The sequence below is a fragment of the Rattus norvegicus genome, chromosome 3, assembly GCF_036323735.1.
Source record: "Rattus norvegicus strain BN/NHsdMcwi chromosome 3, GRCr8, whole genome shotgun sequence".
Lineage (NCBI taxonomy): Eukaryota > Metazoa > Chordata > Mammalia > Rodentia > Muridae > Rattus > Rattus norvegicus.
Genome location: NC_086021.1, coordinates 153,977,512 through 153,993,496, shown reverse-complemented (window position 1 = coordinate 153,993,496; position 15,985 = coordinate 153,977,512). Strand labels below are relative to the sequence as shown.

The 15,985-nt window shown below is 45.7% G+C and overlaps 1 protein-coding gene across 8 annotated transcripts in view; it reads right to left on the bottom strand.

The window, feature by feature from the left end:
* The window catches only part of Cfap61 (cilia and flagella associated protein 61), a 278,920-nt gene that overhangs the window by 93,095 nt on the left and 169,840 nt on the right, over positions 1-15,985 (bottom strand). For 6 of the 8 annotated variants that reach the window (XM_008762285.4, XM_008762286.3, XM_063285000.1 and 3 more), the window contains 2 exons: positions 11,649-11,817; positions 4,672-4,846 (listed from right to left, as the gene is read on the bottom strand). In XM_008762285.4, coding sequence (XP_008760507.2) covers positions 4,672-4,846; positions 11,649-11,817 — 344 coding nt within the window. The other 2 variants (XM_063285004.1, XM_063285003.1) reach the window with 2 other exon arrangements.

The window sequence follows — 15,985 nt, the reverse complement described above, 5'->3', positions numbered from 1 at the left end:
TATGAAGAGGAAGTGGACTGAGCTGCAGCCCATCGTTCCGGAGGAAGGGAGGAACACAGCCTTATTCTTTTTATGACATGTCAGACTTCCTGGCTCTGGCCTCATATACCCCTGATCCCACAACTAACTGGAAAATAAACGGAAGTGGTTGTGCTCACTGGACCGCCAAACGTAAAGATGACCATTTCTGGCTGTTACTTGTACCTACGGCTGCACGAGCTCCTTTGGCTGTTACCATCCTCGGTAGCCTGATGTTTTAGGTCAATTTCTCTCTGCTGACATGCAAATACAGATCACAAGATCACCTCCATCATGGCCCCTTGGTCATCACCCTTCACTGGGTTCTTCTTTCTCAGGAAGTAAACTGTTAAACTTGACCTTGGGCAGACACCCGTGTCCACAGTGTCTACCTTCTACGTGATCCCGAGCCTTTTCTTCTGCCTTTCACAAGCTGTCTGCCCAGGCCAAGTATTAGTCCATTGTCTTCCCTCCCAACATAATATTTTTATTAATTATTTGGGAATTTCATACAATCCACCCTGATCACATTCACTTTCCATTCCTCTCAGGTCTACCCTCCCACCCTTATGCACTTCCCCAAAACCCCACCAAGTCCAGTTTGTGTTGCCTATATACTCATTGGAGCATGGTCAAACTCCCAGGGGCCGTCCCCTTAAAGAAAAATGAGTTCTTCACCACCTCCAATCCTGATCAGAAGCCATCAGTTGTGAAGAGCTACACTTTATCATCTTTATACTTTTTAGGACTCTCTTCAATAGCTTCCTGATTGGACTGTTTCTTTTGGGAAGGGGCTGGGGAATGAAGCTGTCACACAAGCCTTCAATATCTCTAACTCTCAGGTATGAAAACTGCAATAGATGTTTCCTTACCCACAGTCGTCAGCAGCAACATATGTCACGGAATTCAACCTGGTCTCCACCAACAGCACAGATCATGGACATCAACATGCCCTCTGTTGGCAGCATGAATCATGGGCATCAACATGGCCTCTAGCAGCATGAATTCTTTTGAGGAAAGTTAATCCACGATCACAGTCAGGGTGCTCGTGTTGATAGCCTGTTTAGGCAGCAAGTTCAGGGTTTCCTTCCAAAATGCAGGTCTAACAAGACCACAAGGGCTTTTGACTGTCAGAGGGGACTTGAAAGTCCACTGGTAAAGATGGGGTCCCATCATGGAGAAGGGAAGTGGACACAAGCCCCCATCCCAAACCTAGAAGCCATGTCCAATTGTCACACACACACACACACACACACACACACACACACACACACAGTCTTCTCCAACACAATCTCACTGGGTATACAGACCACACTCAGGGGCAGGTTCTGTGCCCACTAGTTAGATGGCCAACGCAAAGTGAACTGAATGGGTTTTTGGATATTTTTTATTTCATAATGCTTTGTTTGGGCTTTTTTAAACCCATTTTTAATTATATGCATGGTTTCTGATGCTGTGCTTTTATAGTTTGTGTGTGAGTGTGTGTGTGAGTGTGTGTGAGTGTGTGAGAGTGTTTGTGTGAGTGTGTGTGTGTGTGAGTGTGTGAGAGTGTTTGTGTGTGTTCGTGTGTGTGTGTTCGTGTGTGTGTGCGCGTGTGTATATGAGTGTGTGTGTGTGTGCTGTAGTGATTTTTCTTTGTTTTTTTTCTTGTTTGTTGATTTTGTTTTATGCCTGTTTGTTTGTTTGCTTTATTAGTGTTCCAAGGAGAGAGAGAAAGAAGGCACAGAGTTGGATGGGAAGGAAGGTAGGGAGGATCTGGAAGGAGATGAAAGAGAGGAAACTGTGATCAGAATATATTGTATGAAACAATTATTTCTGATAAAGAAAAGAAAAAAGAAAGTTCAGGGAGGAGACTCACAAGAGCTCAGTGAGGAGATAAAAAAAGGTCATCAAGGTGACCCACAAGATGGAAGGTAAATGCTTTTCCTGAGGGTCTCCCCTCGATGCTGAATACACCATCAGTTGCTACGAAGACTAGGATTTTTTAAGGGATTCTCAGTGGAGCCCAAGCTGCCTTTGCTCTATGCTGCAGAGTGAGCTCAGTCTGTTGTTGGCTCTTAGCTCCCACATGCAGATAAGCTTTCTGTAGCCAACTGGGTGACTATCCCAGGCACACCTGTCCTGGGGATTCAGACTGTGCTCCAGTGATTCTGCATTGTTAAGTGGGAGCAGGGAAAGGTCCAGAGGAATGTGTGGTACTGGAGGAAGGGACAGAAAAATAAGTTCAAGACCATGGTTTGAGTGGGACTAATTAAAATCATGCCTGAATGTGACTTAAATTATGGAAAAGCTACACACAGAGTTTCTTTAAGGCGGGAGGTAATGCTTTCGTTCTTATGGTTTTACACATGAGGAGTCTTCTGAAAAGGACTCTAGACAAAGCTAATGTAACTGGGCTGGACTGGGTTCTGCAGGCACTTTTCAAGCCTACCCTCTATGAGAAGAATGCCCACCTGGGTGACCTGGAGAAAATTTAAGACATGGAACTAGTTTGCACACACTTCTTATCCTGGCCCTTGAGCGGACAAGGACAGGCTCTCAGAGTGGCTCCACCATGGTGGCAGACAATCCTACGTCTCAAAAAAAGAAAAATCACATAACTAAAAGCCAAGCAAACAGGCATGCAAGCAAGCAAGCGATTAAACAAACAAACAACCCAATAGCGCTCCCCTTTAAGGGCCTTCCAGAGACCCTCCATTTCTGACAACCGTGCCACAGAAGGGCAGGCTCTCCCCTCACATTTGAGAACCAAGACAATAAGAAGACACTGGCGGGAGATTGCCGTGCTTCTTGCTTCTTGCCTGCTATTGGGGTCAGCCTGGAGAGCTTGCATTGCTGCTCTCAAAGGGTTATTTCTTGGTCAAGATGTCCCATGGTCCTAGCACCCCCAAATACTCAAGAGCACCCCAAATATTCAACTTTAAGGTTAAAACGCTGCCCCCATCAGGACTGTTAGAATTCTAGGGCGCGCCATGCTTTGGCTTCTCTGCTTTCGGTGAGTTTACGTTCTGCTTTGAGTCTGATAATTTGATATAATTTGCCTCAAGTTATGTGGATTAAAAAGGGTTCGGCAAACATGGCTCATTCCCTGGTATTGTAAAGGTTTCTGGCACCCAGCCATGCCTGGGCATTTAGGTGGCTGCTCTCCTATTGCAGCCTCAGGAGGAATATCTTCAGTAAAGACTACGAGTCCTTCAAAGCCTGAAGGATTTACTTCCTAGCGCTTTACAATGACCACGCGCTAAGGCTCCTGGATTGGACCATCTCCTGTAAATCCTGAAGCCTATGCAGGTCAATACAGAGATTATTAAATCTGTGGTGGTTATCTTTAAAAAGAGTAAGATGGTGAGATAGGTTTAAACCTAGAACTCTGGAAACACTTTATGACAAATTTCACATCTGCTCGCTGGATGGATACGTACATTCCGCTTCTGCCAAGGATTCCAGACCCACTTGAGTTTATGATGATTCATGGCCGACCTTTAGGTTACCTTTATTCCAAGCTCCCTGAAAATATGTCAAGAGCCAGAATGGCCTTGTGATACTGGTATTCTCCTGAGACTAAAACCTGACAAAGAAAGCCTCACAAAGAACATTACAGGCCACCCTCATTCATAAATTTAGAGACAAACAGTCCACATCATACTAGCAAACCGAATGCAGCAATGGCGGGAATGCCATTTGACACCCATTGGCTTTTATGTCTTGAATTCACTAACTTTGGAAGTTTTAGAAGACCGAAGTCACTAACTGAAAAACAGAAGAATTTGCCATCTAATTCTACTGAACCAACTGTGCTAATGAATGAAGTGAGGCTTGTAACACATGAGGATATTAAATTTGGCGACTTGATGCTTCCTTTCTAGGCACTGTGGGGTCTTTCTGTTCTTTGCCTGAACTGCAGGTGAGGATGAGAAGCTCAGCTCTCCCGGTGGGACTCAGTCTGGCTTTGGGGAAGGCTACACACAAGATCACCTCCATTTCCTGGATTCCAGGTTTCAACCAAAGATCCACGGGCGGCCAGGCCAGGCTCCGTTCTGGTTATTTCGAGAGTCAAATAACATCAATGAAATCCAAACGGGGGTGAGGAAGATGCATGGCCAGGGCTTTTGAGTGGTGCAGGCATCTGTGCAAATGTTTTCCTTTCACAGTTGGGTTCGAAAAGTGGTCTGCAGCTCGAATGTGTCTGTTTGTGGGGAGGATGGAGCAGGCCATGGCAAGAAAGAGAACAATGGGTCCAAAAAGAAGAAAAGGACCCTTCCAGTGCCCGCCTTTCTTCCTCCTCCTGTGTCTTTTCAGCTTCACAAAGGGAGACATATTTTCCATATAATTGCTAAACATGTTTGCTTATTAAATTATTCTTTAATTAGTTAATGATTTTAGCCATGCTTTGCTCTTCGGATATTCATTTTGTGTAATAAAATAATTATAGATAATTAAACTATCTCAAGCCTTTTTCTTTCCCCCAGAAAACATTCTGGGTATCCAAAAATGACAACAAGTTGTAAATTAATCTGGAAAACAAAGCATGACAGATGAATGATTTGCTTGGAATTAATTAGGCACTAATTATATACTGGAACTAGATGAAGAATAAGTCTCATTATAAAAATAAAACGCTGCTCTGAAAGGCTGCCGTTACAGTAACTTTACCTTCTGTGAGGGTGGAGTTGTTTCTCAGCCAAAAGAGCGCCCTAACACAGTCTTCCTCGTCGTTGAGGATGAAAAGGTTGGAAGGAACTGTCCCAGTGTAACGACGCTTGCTAAGTTGCATAACCTCTCTGTTCGTCAGGTGCTGCTCAATGTCAGCCCCTGTGGGGCACGGAACCTGAGGTGTGTTACAGAGATATGAATCAGCGGTGATAGGGCTAGAGGAAAATAAGGTATTCACGGTGACATTCCATACTGTGGTGTGACCTTTTCTGTCCCCAGATAGAGTTAATTGGGTTTTAATAGAGAGGGGAAGAAATACACAAATAAGCAGACAGAATGACTACTTTGAAGCAATTCATAGACTGAATTGCTTGTGTTACCTAATGCTATGTAATCAATTATTCCAAAATTCAGTGGCAGAAATCAGCCACTTACCACATTCTTGTCCATACTGCTTTTGTAGGTCAGTTATCTAGACAGCGCAAGTCGGGGCGCAGCTTCTCTCTGTGCTACGTTGTCTGAGGCCTTGGCTGAGAAGACTCAAAGGCTAATGCTGACCTGAGGCTCTTTGGGGACTCATCTGGGCATAAACATCAGTCCTTTCTCTTTCCTCCAAAGAATATACCAAGTATCTCAGGCTAACATGTTGCCGTCAACCGTCTAAAGGCTGCTGCTCCCTGTGGTCTGGAATACCCACTTAGGACTTGAGCATCTCACACCATAGGAGCTAGGTCTCCAGGGGAAAGGTCTTGGAAAAGGAGCTTCACACTAAGCTTCTCTAGCTTAGTCCTGGGACTCCGGAAGCATCCTCCCACAAGATCCTGTTCTTCATGGGGAAAGGGGGTTGCTATAGTGGGCTGCCCAAGATCAGGGGATCAAAGGCCTGTAAGAGGATTTGAGTGCTTTGGAGATGGCGGATGTGTATAGCTAAAGTTATCTTCTTCAGGTGCTGAGGGTGCACAGATGGGCCAGGCAGAAAATGGAAGACTGGCATTTACCTATGAAAGGCTTAAAGCTGGCGTTCACTTTACCAGGAGAGAAACTGTCTACCTCATTGTCCCTCCCTCTCCCTCCATGCCCCCTCTCTCATACAGAACTTTCCTTTATATGACTTCTGCTCTCTTTCTGTAGACATAAGCATGAAGGGGACCAGCAATTTTCCTCTGCAATAAGAAAATGACAACAAAATCCCAGTAAACGATAATGACCAACGCTGGTTCTCCATGTTGAGGACACCCTGGCAACCAAAAGTCTTGTGCCTTAGCCAAAAAGTTCAGCCATGCCTCAGCCTCATCCAGTCATTGCCAGGGAAGAACGCAGGCTCAGGATGGCCCAATCCGATTTCTCAAGCAATGTCAAAGCCTTGGGTTTGCATGTAGACTCTTGACTTTTTATTTTTTTGACTCAAATTAAAACCAAACACTGTTGTTAATGCCAAATAAAATGGCACGGTTGCTTGAGGTTGACCAGGAGGCCATTTCTCTTGCCCTTCACTCTGGCTCCCAGGGGGAAATTGTGTGGACAAAGAAGCAACCCAGGGAACTGAGAAAGGCCAGTTGAGACTTTGGTGGAAGATAGGTAGGTGTAGACTGTGTGGCAGAGTCACAGAAGAAGACCGAAACTGTGAGTCAGGAAGAGTTCTACAATGTCAGTGGGCACAGAAGTCTGCTTGCAGTACAAGGTCTCAGATGAGTCATGCACTTCTCCCCCCCTCAGACCTTGACTATAGCCATCTTATAAAATGAGGCTGATGGCATGCCCCCAACCTTACAGAGGCTGTGAGGATTGCATCGGTCATCTTGATTGTCTCATGAAAACACTCAATAGCCTGAAGGGCTTGTTATCACCCTGATGAGGATGCCCAGGGCAGTCGCATCTCCCAGGCATGAGCACTCCTTCTGGAAATGGACATTCAGACTTTGAGAAACTACAACGTTTTCCATCTCTCTGGGCAGATGCCCTAACTCTGGGCCAGGATAGATGAGCCTTCTCTCCACAACAACGCTAGAAGGGTCTGGGGACGAGGCTGGGCATCCTGTCAGTCCTGAGCTCATCCCTATAGCTTAGCATCACGGTGACTCCAAGCCTCTGTGGGGGCTCAGTTTGTTCCTTCTCTTTCTAAGTGTAATTCTAGGAAATGAACAGAATCACCAGGACTTTCTGTTTTTGTGGCGTGTCCTTTGATAAAAATCATGTTCAGCAGGGGTGGAGTTTGAAGATGCTGTCTACTCGGGCATCAGGAATTTCACCCTTTGTTCCTGTTAACACCTTTCTTTCTCCAGTTTTTCTGTGTCCGGTATTGCTAGTGCTGCTTTTGTGAACCTTCTCCAATAATCTGTTGCTGTGTATTTTTTCCTTTATAATATTTTAATTTTTAAAAAATTTTTACACTTATGTGTGCTTGTACGCATGTGTGTGTGTGGGAGGGGTGTGGTATGTGCATGTGGGTGCTGGTGCCTATGGAAGCCAGAGACCTTGATTCCCTGGGGTTGAAGTTACACAGTTGGGAGCCACTCAACACAGGTGCTGGGAATCCCACTCAGGTTCCCTGGAAGAACAGTGCTTCCGTGCTTTTAATCACTGAGCCATCTCTATTTCCCAAGGAGAGGGCAGACCTGCCATGATGCACATGTGGAAACCAGAGGACAACTCACAGGAATCAGATCTCTGCTTAGATCATGTGAATTCCAGGGCTCAACTCAGGCTGTAGCCTTGGCACCAAGTCCTGGTTCTGTATCCACTGAGCTATCTCTCTGGCTCCCCACTGGGCGCTTTTAACTATCTTTTAAACATGATTTATTTTCATTGTATCGGTGCGTAAGCATTTATGTCTATGAGTGTACACCACACATGTGTTGACACCAATGAAGGCCAGAAGACAGCACTGGATCTCCTGGAGCTGGACTTACACGTGGTGGTGAACTTCCTGGCCTAAGTTCTGGCCACTGAACTGAGGTCCTGTGTAAGGGCAGCAAGTGCTCCTAACCACTGAGCCGACTCTCCAGCCCTTTAACTGCCTTTTTATTTATAACAGGGTGTGGGGGGCCATTTTGATTGGATGCGTTTCTCCTATTTTGATAGTTTGGTGTAAACATGGCCTTGCTCATACATCATGACAGTCTCTGCTGTAACCTGAATTTCCCCTGTGTCATTCAGGTTTGTACCTTCACGTCTCACAACTGCATCCTTTGCCTTTCTTTTTCTCACCTTTTACCTTGCCCAGGACTTGGTGGGTGAACTTCTTTGCTCTGCTTCTCACCACTCTTTGCCTCAGTCCCTCCCAACAGAAAGGCTTTACCACTGAAATACTCCCTTTGGGCTTTGTTGGTGTAGACAACTCCTCTTCCTCCTTAACCACCCCTCTTTCCCGTGCCATCAATTTCCTGGTCTTTATTACATCAGTTTAAATTGGGGATTATTAGCTTTCTGTTTAATAGGTATGCTTAAATTTTATGAAAATTATGTTCATATTACTGTTCGAGATCGTTCACAGGGCTGCCATCTGTGACCTCTAATGACTGTAAAATTCTGAACTCCCTGGTCATTATTTCAAGTACAAATTGCAGCAGAAAAGCACAGTAGATCATTTTCCTGAGGTCTCACATATAAAGAATGGCTGCTGCTTGCCTTCTGAGCCTGGGCTGGATGTGTGCCTCTCAGATCGTCACCTCTCCTCCATTTCGTTAGTTAGTCCTGCTTTCTTTTCTCATTTAGTGTCAGACAGGAAATTGTTTAGGCCTCTGGCATTTTTTTACTTTTACTGGGAGCATTGACAATCTGTTATTTTTCTTCTGAAAATTTGCTCACTGCCCCCCAGTATTCCTGAAACAATGAGAAATGTCTCATTCTTTGATATTTGCCAGAATGTAACGAACTGAAAAGAAACAACAACAAAAATCCCTTTGCTTTTGCTTGGAATCAATCAAGTGGACGATTCCTTTCTGGGCTAAGGAATAGATTCTTGCCACCGGCTGTCCAGAGACGAGACACAGACTCCAGCTCTTGGACGTCAGGAGGCCTCTTTCCCTTCTGTTGTCCTCACTGGACTCCACGTCTGACACAGGGATGCCCTTGCCAGGTCTATTCCTGAGAGAAACAGCGGTGTGTGTATTCCTCCTTCCCAATCTGTCTGTAGCCAACTCGTAACCTTCAGCCACACATTTTTTGCTTCACTGGTCTGGAGAATGTGTATCTGTCTTTGTAGATACTGTGTTTCCGAGCCACACCCAGGTGATCCTGTGGCTTTGCCTCTCGCCTGGTTGGGGGTGACTGATCCACCTGTTGGCTTCTAGTGGTCAGCATCCCTTCCGGAGCCCATGCCCGTGCCTCCGGTTTTTATTTGTTGGCTTTTTTTTGTTTTTTGTTTTTGTTTTTTTCCTAGCCAATGCTAAACTCATTTGACTTAGACCTGACAAGTTTTATCCTTCCTCTTTCAAAGAGGTTGCCAAAATCTTGTCGTGAGAAGGCATCTCCCCACTTCTCCATAATAGTCCACAACTCGTGTGGCAATGTGGTCGCACTAGGAAGCAAGCTGAGAGTAGTGTTCAAAGTTGGCGTGTGCTCGGCAATAAAAGTGATCACAGTGGGCTGAAGAGATGGCTTGGTGGCCAAGAGCACTTGCCCCTCCCCTTGAGGACCCACACCGGGTTCCCAGCACTCAATCATTCCGAGCCACGTTGCGCGGCTCACAGATGCCTGCCACTTCAGCACCTGGGGATCTGGCCTCAGAAGATACTTGCATAGAGGTAGGGCATGCGCATGCACACACACATAAAAATATTGATGGAAGGGATAGATTACAGAATTCGAGGGTGTTAAAAGTGAGTAAGCTGAATCTTCTTCCAAAAAGGAGAAATGGCTGTACGACATTAAAGAAGCAAGGTCAAAGGCTCCATAAATGCACCATTTGGAACTCGGAGGGCCACTGCTGATGAAGAGTAGAAACGTCTCCAACTGGGTACCTCAGAGAAGGGGGTTTCGGAGACACACATAAGCTGTGCAAGCAACCAGCTCCCCTCGCTCTCTGTTCTGCAGCACAGCTTAAGGCTTTACTCGTGGCCAGGCTCTCTGAACAGAAAAACCTTAAATGGTGTGTCTTTGGATACTTAGAACACTGCAGAATGTTTCAGAATGAGGCGTGCTGACTAGAGGCTAAGGGTTGTAATTATATTTTTATGAAATGTCGTCTTCATGCTGTGGGTTTAAACTGTCATCATTTTAATTTGGCCTACAAGTGTGGGACAAAACCATGGGAGAGTTGGAGTCAAGGACACAGGAAAAGACATAAGAACTAGAAGGTCCCCAGTGAATTCAGCTGCCCTTTCTCCATCACTCTATGTACCTTTGATTTTTATGTCCTTCTGGAAAAATTAAATTGGAACCCTCCTTTATCACTTCTTCATTTCATTTTTCCTGTTGCAAAAAGGGCAAGAGCTTAATGTGCTGCAGAGTAAAGCTGCAGGGGCAGCTGGGCACACATGGGCAGATGCCCGAGTCTCTGGGCAGCTGGCTGAGCCCTATCCTCTACTTCCAAAGTGTAAGGCTGCGGGCAGTGGCTGCAGCCAGTGGGCAGGTGAGGGGGGACAGGCGAACGGCCACACCATATTTCTTTCTCATTTAGTGAAAAGCAGAAGGAATACTTAAATAGCAAAAAGAGGTGTCTCTCCGGTTCTCTTTATTCTTTAGACAGAAAGACACTTTTTTTCCTACCCTCTGAGAATAAGGCTTCTTCTTTAAAACATAAAAGCTATTTTTTTTTTAAAGAAGAGATCGATCTGAACCACTGAAAGAGCAGTCCATGCACAGAAGCACTGGCCTCCCTGGGGGAGCTTGTGAGACACTCTTATCTCAGGGTACCCTACCCTGGAGCTCCCTGCTTAGAGCTTTCATCTTAAAGGGATGCTTAGGGATTGTGTGTAAACAAACAATTTGTGAAGTGTCCCTGCAAGGTGCATATAAAGGATTTAATGTCAAGAAAGTTGAAGTGGATCCTCACCTCAGCTCTGACTCCTGTGGTGCTCACAGTAAGGATTCTGGTGACCAGCCCCACCTCGAATTATTAGGACAATTCCTGGGGGCAAAGATGGAGATGTGTTTTGGAAGCACCCCAGGAGATCTCAAAGTGCAGCCAAGGATGAGGATATCCAGTAGGTGATGCCTAGGCTACTCAGCTCGTGCGGAACATGGGTAGACCAGACCGTGGGTAGACTGGGGCCCCTTGGGGACCCTCTATGCTGCCTGCCTCCTCCCTGCCTTTGAGATACAAAGGAGCCACACACACTCCTTTGCCAAATCCACAGTGCTGGCGAGATAGATTCAGACCCCGTCCTTGAGTTATTCACTGGAAAGACACCTATTTTTTGTGTGCCCCACAAAAGGGCACTACACAGGGTGGTGTGGGAGCCCCAAGTCTGCCATCTTCAGACTGGGAACAGCTTCCGTTCTATATCCAACAACTCCAGCAGAAAGCGTGGTCACCGGGAAACCAGTCAATCTGATTTCCTAGTTTTATAACTGAGAGACAAAATAAAATAAGGGCCGACAGAAGGTGCACATGTTTGAAATACTTCTGCGGGAGCACATTGCCCCAGCCAAATGCTAGCCTCTTGAGGCATAAATTAATTTAGCACAAATGCATGCCTGGTTGGGTCTGGAGTCTGCTATGATGATCTGTAAGTGTTAGACTTTGGGACAACAGCTTCAGTAATGACACTTCTCCAACTAGCTGTGATTTCTTTTCTTTCTTTCTTTCTGTTTTTTTTTTCTTCAACAGAATGTTTTTCTTGGAATGGCTTTCTCGGGACGGTTTGCAGACTTCATGTGTACAGGCCTTGAGGAGCACTTTCATGAATACAGAGTGGCTGCCATGCAGGAAGACTAGACGCTCTTTACCCACGGAGTATGCGCCCCGGTAAGCCCATTGCCGTGGAGATCTCTGCCTGCCTGTGCCAGTGCCCCTGTTGCGCGTGCAGCCTTACCTGGTACTGCTGCCCCGTGCAGAGAATGAGGTGGTCGTAGAACACGATCTCATCCTTGGAAACCACAACCTGCTTGGCAACTCGGTCTATGGCCGTCATTCTACCAACCACGACGTTAACCCAGGAGCACAGTGACATCAGCACATAATCTTTATCATTAAAGCAGTGGCTGTGGAGAGAGAAGCTCCGTCAGTGACATTTGAGCAGCTGACAGCGGGCATTAATTAGACATCTGGCGAACTGGTTCAAGTCCCCTAGTGAGCTGGGTCTGTGCTCTTGCTGTGAGTTTACCAGGACCAAGACTAAGAGATTTTTTTTTCTTTCCCCTTATGAAACACTTAGTCACAAATTGACATCCTCCTATTAAAGCTAAATTGTTCCACCTGGCTTAGGCTGGTCCACAAGGGGGTAGGGTGTGTGTTATACTTCCTCCTGTCCCTATTTCATGAGGATCGAAATCTACTTGAACTGTTAAACTGTCCTACTGGCCACAGATGGCTCAGTAGTTGAGAGCACTGGCTGATTTTCCAAAGGATCCAGGTTCGATTCTCAGCACCCACAGACTCCAAAGGAATGTATAAGAAGGAATGTAAATAACGCCATGGGGAACCTCCAAAGGCAGGTGTCAGGGTCCTAAAATGTGGGAGACACCATCCCCCCCCACTTGCTGAGAACTTTACATAAAGGACTCATGCCTTGTGTCCAAGTAACAAAACCCATTTTCAGAAAATGTCACTTAGGGAGCTAAGTTCACAGCGTGTGCAGTGCCTGGAGACTTGGGAGCCCAGTTTGCAGGGCAGAGGTGATCTATGGGGAGCCAGGACTTTCCCATCAGCCTGGGGTGGGTGAGAGCTCTGGGATTATGGGATGCTGTCGGCTGAACGGGCTTTCTTCCTCGTTTCTGGCTGTTTCCCTTGACTCTTCTATTGCTGTGACAGCCGAAGCAGGATCCTTGTGGTTTGAGTTTATTTAGAGAGGTGGGTTTGTTTTTCCTTAGGGGTTCTATAGATTTTTCTCAAAGGTTTCACCTTGTGAGAGACATTTTCCTGATCCTGGCTTGAGGGTTGAGAATCTGCATTCTCAGACAACAGGTAATCCATTTGAATGTGGGCTGCATCATCTTTTCTGCTAAGAACTGTGCCAAGCTCTGTATCTTTCTTCTTTTGCCAATAAGCCCGGACCCCAGGGACCCTTTATCCCCTGTTTCCTCACCTCTCAGTGTAGGATAATGAGCCCATCCCATGTGCTCTGTGAGAATGTAGGAGACGCTGTTTTGTGGAGCACGATGCATATGTGAAGGCTCTTATTCTAAATGCTATTAATGATACATAATCCTGTTTACTCTCTTTGGAGGCAAACAGGATTCTGAAGTGGTAATGGGAGGACATTTTTTTTCTTTTTGATCCACGCATGAGTCTGGTCTTACTACACAAAGAGCATTCTCGTAATGGATGCACATTAGACCCGTTACGGGGCCTGTGAAAAGAGATGGGAGCGCTGGGCTTTGTGCTCCGCCATGAAACACTTAAAAACAAGAAAATTTCTTCTTAATAAAAAAGGAAAATAAGGGGCTGGCCTGTCACAAGAAAATAATGGGTAGTGAGATGAAATTCTCTTCAAAAAAAAAAAAAAAAACCAAAAACAAAAAAACAAACCTTGATAGCTTTACAGGAATACATGAAACTTTGCTGTTTCCACACAGCGTGAGAGACATACAAAGGGATTGTTTGTATTTGGTATGCGGTCTCTACCATAAGCCATCCAAGATGAGAGAAAAATTAAATATGGTTAGTGTCCAGGGATTAGTCTTAGGAGAATTCGCCCAAAGATAAAAGCTCTCGGGGGAAACTTGTGGGCAGCTAAGACAATGCTGTTCCTAACAGCGGCGGGACAGCAGAGTTGGCAGTGCCAGGATGCGTATTTTGGAGTTGGAGTCTGAAGCTCTGTCCAGTGGGAGCCGATGCTTAGGAACACCCGGTTTTAAAGAAGCTTCGCGGAGATGCAGAAAAGAAGCTCTGAAGACCGTGGCTGATGGCCTCACAGTCTGTTAGCTTTCTCGTCTCAGACGCCATTGTGTAGGCTCATCTCCTCATTTTGGCTATCACTACCCCTCTGGACTGTCTGCCATGCGTCCACCAGATGAGTGGAACTATCTAGTGTGAAATTCTCCACCTTTGTTTTGCTAAGCGGCATTATAAGCCTGAAGACTTTCGCAGAGCCGAGACTGCTTCCCGGGTTCACACCCTCACCCTGGGGTCCTCTGGAGAAAGAGCCAAGGAGACAACAGAATGTACCACGGGTGGGAGCTCATCTACCACAAGCAAGCTTGGCACTGACTCAAAAGTCATGGGGGAGGGGACTGGGGGTGTGGCTTGGTTCTAGAGTGACTGATGGCCAGGCTTGCACAAAAAGAAAAAGAAAAAGGAAAGGTCATCTTCACAAAAAGAATTTATTATGGAGAAACAGCTTGGGAGCAGTGGTACAGGCCTCTCTCCTAGTCTGAGATCCACAGTGAGGGCCTGTCCCAACAAACAAACAAAAACATGTTGGGGAAATTTCTGGAAGACGGCGTAGATAAGGTAAAGGGGCACAGGAGTTGTGCCTTCCTGTCAACGTCATGCACGCCCGAAACCTGGTAGGGAAAAACAACCCAAGCCCTTAGGTGCACAGTCTGAAGCTACTCCATAGAAACAAAGGTCTGCGCAGACTCACACCTCAAAGAACCAGGATTCTTCAGAAGTGGAAAGAAACTTTGAGGTTTGTAGGGGATTAGCTGTGACACACTGGGAAGGACTGCTGCAATTAACTTTCAATTATTCAGGGTTGATTGCCCAATTAGTGCCTTTCTCCTGCTTCCTGTTTCTCTTTCCTCCCACACCTTCTTCCAGCTGCCTCCTAGGTACATTGTTAGCACCTCAACCAGAGACTAGACAAGGGGGGTGGGGGCAGGGCAGGGCGGGGTGAGAAGACAAAAGTGGCTATTTATTTAAAAAATCAACAAAAATAATGAAGAACTAAGGACAAGTTCACCGTCTGTGGTCTTCTTTAACAGAAGGAATTGGGATTATTAGACTTATGCTTATTATTATTATTATTATTATTATTATTATTATTATTGAATGCCACAATCCTTTCTGAGGATCATTTATTTGAAAGGCAGTGCCCTGTTCTAGGTTCATCCTCTGGCCCCTGACTATCTTAATTTCTGTGAAGGTTCCCACCCAAGTAGGTCTGGCTGTTGGGTCTGGTCCTTCATGAAGAAGACATTTACTGGTTCTTCTGAGGTGATTTTCATCTGTGTCACCTTATAAAATCCTGCTGTATCAGAGTGCATGTTGTCGCCTTAGGATTTAGGATGCAGATAGCAGATGCAGTCTTAAAAGGACAATGATGTAATATTTAGCAGGATTTCATAAGCCAGAAAAAGGGGGGAGTGTAGTTGAGTGTGTTGGTTGTTGCAAATGAATGGGATAGTCAGTTTAGACTGTGGGAAAAGACATTTAAGAAAAAGAAAAGTGAAGATTTGTCTGCTATGTTTGGAGCACATCTGAAGATTGCTGGTCTAGAGAGAATGGAGAGAATTGAGTGGAGATAATGAATGATATCGTCAGTGAAAACGGGTAGATTTTTATAAAGTTCGTGTATTCCAGAACATTCTGTAATGATGACAGCATTTTGAAGGTAGCTATGCTATTATGGTAGCATGCTTGCTGTTTGAGCGGGGGTTGGGGGGTGAGGGGGTGACAAATGAGAGTAGGGAGCTGAAATTTCCAACTCATTTAATTTTAATTAATTTAAACGGAAGCAGCCCCTTGTGGCTTGTAGTGACTGTTCTGGACAGTAGAGTCTGGGGCAAGGAGAGCACCTGAGTAACGTGTGTGTGTGTGTGTGTGTGTGTGTGTGTGTGTGTATGTGTGGTGTTCAGGGGACTGGATTGAGAGGCAGAGAGACAGGGTAAAGAGGTAAGGACACCTACCAGATTACTCCATGCAGGAAATCAGACACACTGTCCTCACTATGACATGCCCAACCTTGGGATGGGCAGAAACTTCCACCAAGCTGGATGACTTCAATTCATATTTCTTTAGAATGATGTAATTTAGAAAATGGGAACTGCGGCTGGAGAGTTGGCTCAGCAGGTAAGGGAACTGGTGCTTTTGCAAAGGACCTGGGTTTAGTCCCCAGTACCCACCCACATGGTGGCTCACAACTACTGGAAACTCCAGTTCCAGGGGATCTGGTACCCTCTTTTGACCTCAGCAGGCACCAGATGCATACATGGTACACAGACATACATTCAGGTAAAACATTCATACACATAAAATGAAATAAATCTT